This window comes from Abrus precatorius, unplaced genomic scaffold (assembly GCF_003935025.1).
Source record: "Abrus precatorius isolate BTA unplaced genomic scaffold, Abrus_2018 Scaffold11, whole genome shotgun sequence".
NCBI classification, from domain to species: domain Eukaryota; kingdom Viridiplantae; phylum Streptophyta; class Magnoliopsida; order Fabales; family Fabaceae; genus Abrus; species Abrus precatorius.
The window spans coordinates 19,921,404-19,924,331 of record NW_020874303.1 but is presented as its reverse complement, the minus strand read 5'-3'; the positions used below and the strand labels follow the sequence as shown (position 1 = coordinate 19,924,331).

The following is a 2,928-nucleotide window of genomic DNA, read 5'->3' as shown; positions in this document are numbered from 1 at the left end:
TTATTAAGATTTAGTCTTTATAAAATTGGAAAGTTAGAGTTTAGTCCTGTCATCAACTCTACTTCTATTAATTATTGAATTAACTGACAGAAAGTCAATTCAGCATTTTCAGTTACTATGAAGTTAGTCTTAAATAGTTGGTCTTTGAGAATAAAAAGGTTATTAAGTATGAAGAAGCATTTGGGGAATGGAGTTGGGAGTGAGTTTGGATTTAGGTCTGTAACATGAGAATTGAAGTTGCAAGTCAGACTTATCACAAAATAACCTGTATTTATAGATACTAATAATATTTTTAAACTTTTTTAAAAATAAAAAAAAGAAAAATTTAAAAGCAAATGTAACTCTAGTACAGTATATTTTAGCCTATTTATAACTTCTAATCATGGCAACATTTTTTAGTACTGCATTGGTTGTTTTAGAAGCTGTATTGGTTGCTGAAGAAGCTGGAGTGAAGGCCTTTCGTATCTGAAAGACATTCCAAGCAGTGTGAGCGGCATGTTCTGCAGTTGCAAACACATGCTCAGTAGCTTCCCCTGCGCTTTCCCCAAACCTGTTGGCCAAGAATGATACATGAAAACTAAAGATAAATATTGATCAGTGTCCTTAGTATCCTAAACTTATTAGTTAAAAAGTTTATTTTTGGGATAAGACTTGGTTGTTGATGTTAAACATATCTTTTAATGAATTTTTTATCACTGTCTTTAAAATATTAGTTAGCAAGACCATTAAATAAAAACATATTAATGTACAATGTAAACTTGTTAGCAACAATGGGAATTCCATTAAAAATTAATATACTACAAATATCTGCTGTATTATTTAGTCAATCAAATGTCCTTTACCTGTTAGAGACCATTCTAGATGCAGCTTTGGAAGTGGCAGAGAAAGATTGTTTTTCAGCAGCTTCAGCTGCATCAAGAACCTTGTCTGCAGCAGCATTTGAAAAGAAACAAACAAGTGAGGGTGGTGTCGCTCATTTGAAAGAAAAGACATGTTATAAAGTGTTGTGTTTGACTTACTGAGGGCGTCAAAGGAAGCCAACATCACCTCCCCAGGAAGCTTCTTTAGGAATGCCTTTCCTGGTTTGGATTTAACCACAGGACCCATCACTGTTCCACTGACTATACCAACACCACTAAGAAAAGATTTGCTTAACTTTTCTGTCATGCTGGACAGCTTTCTCACACTAGAATATGCAAATACAAAACATAATTAATTAATAATAGCTCATTTTCATGTGCGGTAATTATTGTGGTATGTGTGTCCTAGTCTCATTTTTCCAATACCGTTTGAGGTTTTTATTAATCTTGCTCTTCTTCTTTGAGGCACTACCAGTGTTGTTGTTCATACTTTCCCTGCTCACCACACCATTTTTCAAGCTTGCAGAACTATTTAAGATCGTTTCTCCTCCTTTTTGGACCTGATGGTTTCCATCCAACAAGTTTAGATCAAAATTTAGTGGGAGTATATTTTATAAATGTCTTTCTGTTGTCTTTCCTTTTCTTCTATTCGTCATTATCGGTCTTACTGTAACAGTCACGTAAATTTCACTCATTTTCTAGCCTCAAGAAATTACATACAAGGCTCAAGCATGTCATAAAATAAAAAGTGGGTTAAATTATAATTTGTCCCAATATTTGATTTATTTATTTTTATTTAATTCGTATGAGAAAAAATATTATATCTTAGTTTTCATATTTAAAATATATTTGATGCTTACCATTCATTAAAATTATAATATCCTTAGCATATTTTTCATACAATAATCCAAACAAAAAATGATGTCATATATATGGACGACAACATAAAATGTTTATATGGAGAAACTAAATGAAGTATAATTATAAGGATTGGAAAGAAAAAACAATGTTAAATGTAGTTATTATATTTAATATTTTTCTAACTTTAATAAATGATAAAAACTGATCTATAAATAATTTAAAGAAAAAAGAAATCATATTTTCTTTTCATATAAAAACTAAATACCTTGTTGGTGTAAGCATTGCTGCAGATGAAGATACCCTTCACAATCTGACCAGTCCCTCCTGCAATAACCTTTGCCAGAAAATGATTGTAATCTTCAACCCTTGGAGCAAACTCCTTCCAATCAAGATTATTCTCCTTACTCGAATTCAAGCCAGAAAAGCAAGAATGTTCCTTCAGAAACGAATCCACCAAACCCAAGCTTCCAAAACTGTGTTCTGAAAAGGTGACACCATAGCTGAGAGGCTCACCATCTTTCACAGGCAAAGAAAACAGGTAATGAAGAGCATCAAGCCTCACTACTGGCTCATCTTTTGTCAAAGGCCATTGAAGATCATCTCCTACTTTTATTATTGTAGCCAGAGACACATTCTCTTCCAAGGTTCTCATGATCATGAACTCCCCTTGACCTACTTCAAAAGCTTCTCCTTCATCCATCAGATGAACTTTACATCCTTGTATTTGTATCAGAAGTTCTTGTTTCAGATCTTTGGATGCTGCTGAGTATTCTTCAACCCTTTCAGCTATTGAGGTTCCCATGGGTCTCATAGTTTGGGAGCCACTAAAGCAACTTCCCATACCGGCTTTGCTTCTGTTGATGATAGGGATAATTCTAAATCTTTCAACTATTTCTTCTTATAGATTTTCATAATTATTAAACTAAAAAATAGTAAATATTTGTTATATAAACTTATTAAGCGATGTTCTTTTAAGAAATTTAAAAATATAAAAATTCTATTAAGAATATATTAAAAATTACAATAAATGCATACTAAAAATATTTATTTTTTACATTTTTGAACCTGTACTTTAAAATAATAAACATAAACACACTTTGTTTAATATTTATTTTATAAACTAATAAGAAAGGGAAAGGTCTTCGTTGCCATGGATTCTTTTGTTCGTTGCTTTATTCTGTCACTGATATTCGGTAATAAGATGATA

The 2,928-nt window shown here is 31.9% G+C and overlaps 1 protein-coding gene across 1 annotated transcript; it reads right to left on the bottom strand.

Annotated features, from left to right (window-relative positions):
* Positions 1-363: 363 nt before the first annotated feature.
* On the bottom strand, positions 364-2,562 carry LOC113855777 (senescence/dehydration-associated protein At4g35985, chloroplastic-like). The gene is made up of 5 exons (XM_027487410.1): positions 1,987-2,562; positions 1,287-1,420; positions 1,020-1,186; positions 843-927; positions 364-550 (listed from the first exon to the last, which is right to left on the bottom strand). The coding sequence occupies exons 1-5, from the start codon at positions 2,560-2,562 to the stop codon at positions 364-366; spliced, it is 1,149 nt and encodes a 382-aa protein (XP_027343211.1).
* Between the last annotated feature and the right edge of the window lie 366 nt (positions 2,563-2,928).

Bases quoted from the DNA above. Each gene is read 5' to 3' on its own strand.
- LOC113855777 (XM_027487410.1), bottom strand. From the start codon at position 2,562: ATGGGAAGTTGCTTTAGTGGCTCCCAAACTATGAGACCCATGGGAACC. The intron at 1,187-1,286 runs GTATTGGAAAAA...TGCATATTCTAG, and splicing joins ATTAATAAAAACCTCAAACG to TGTGAGAAAGCTGTCCAGCA. The intron at 551-842 runs GTAAAGGACATT...CTTGGCCAACAG, and splicing joins TCTAGAATGGTCTCTAACAG to GTTTGGGGAAAGCGCAGGGG.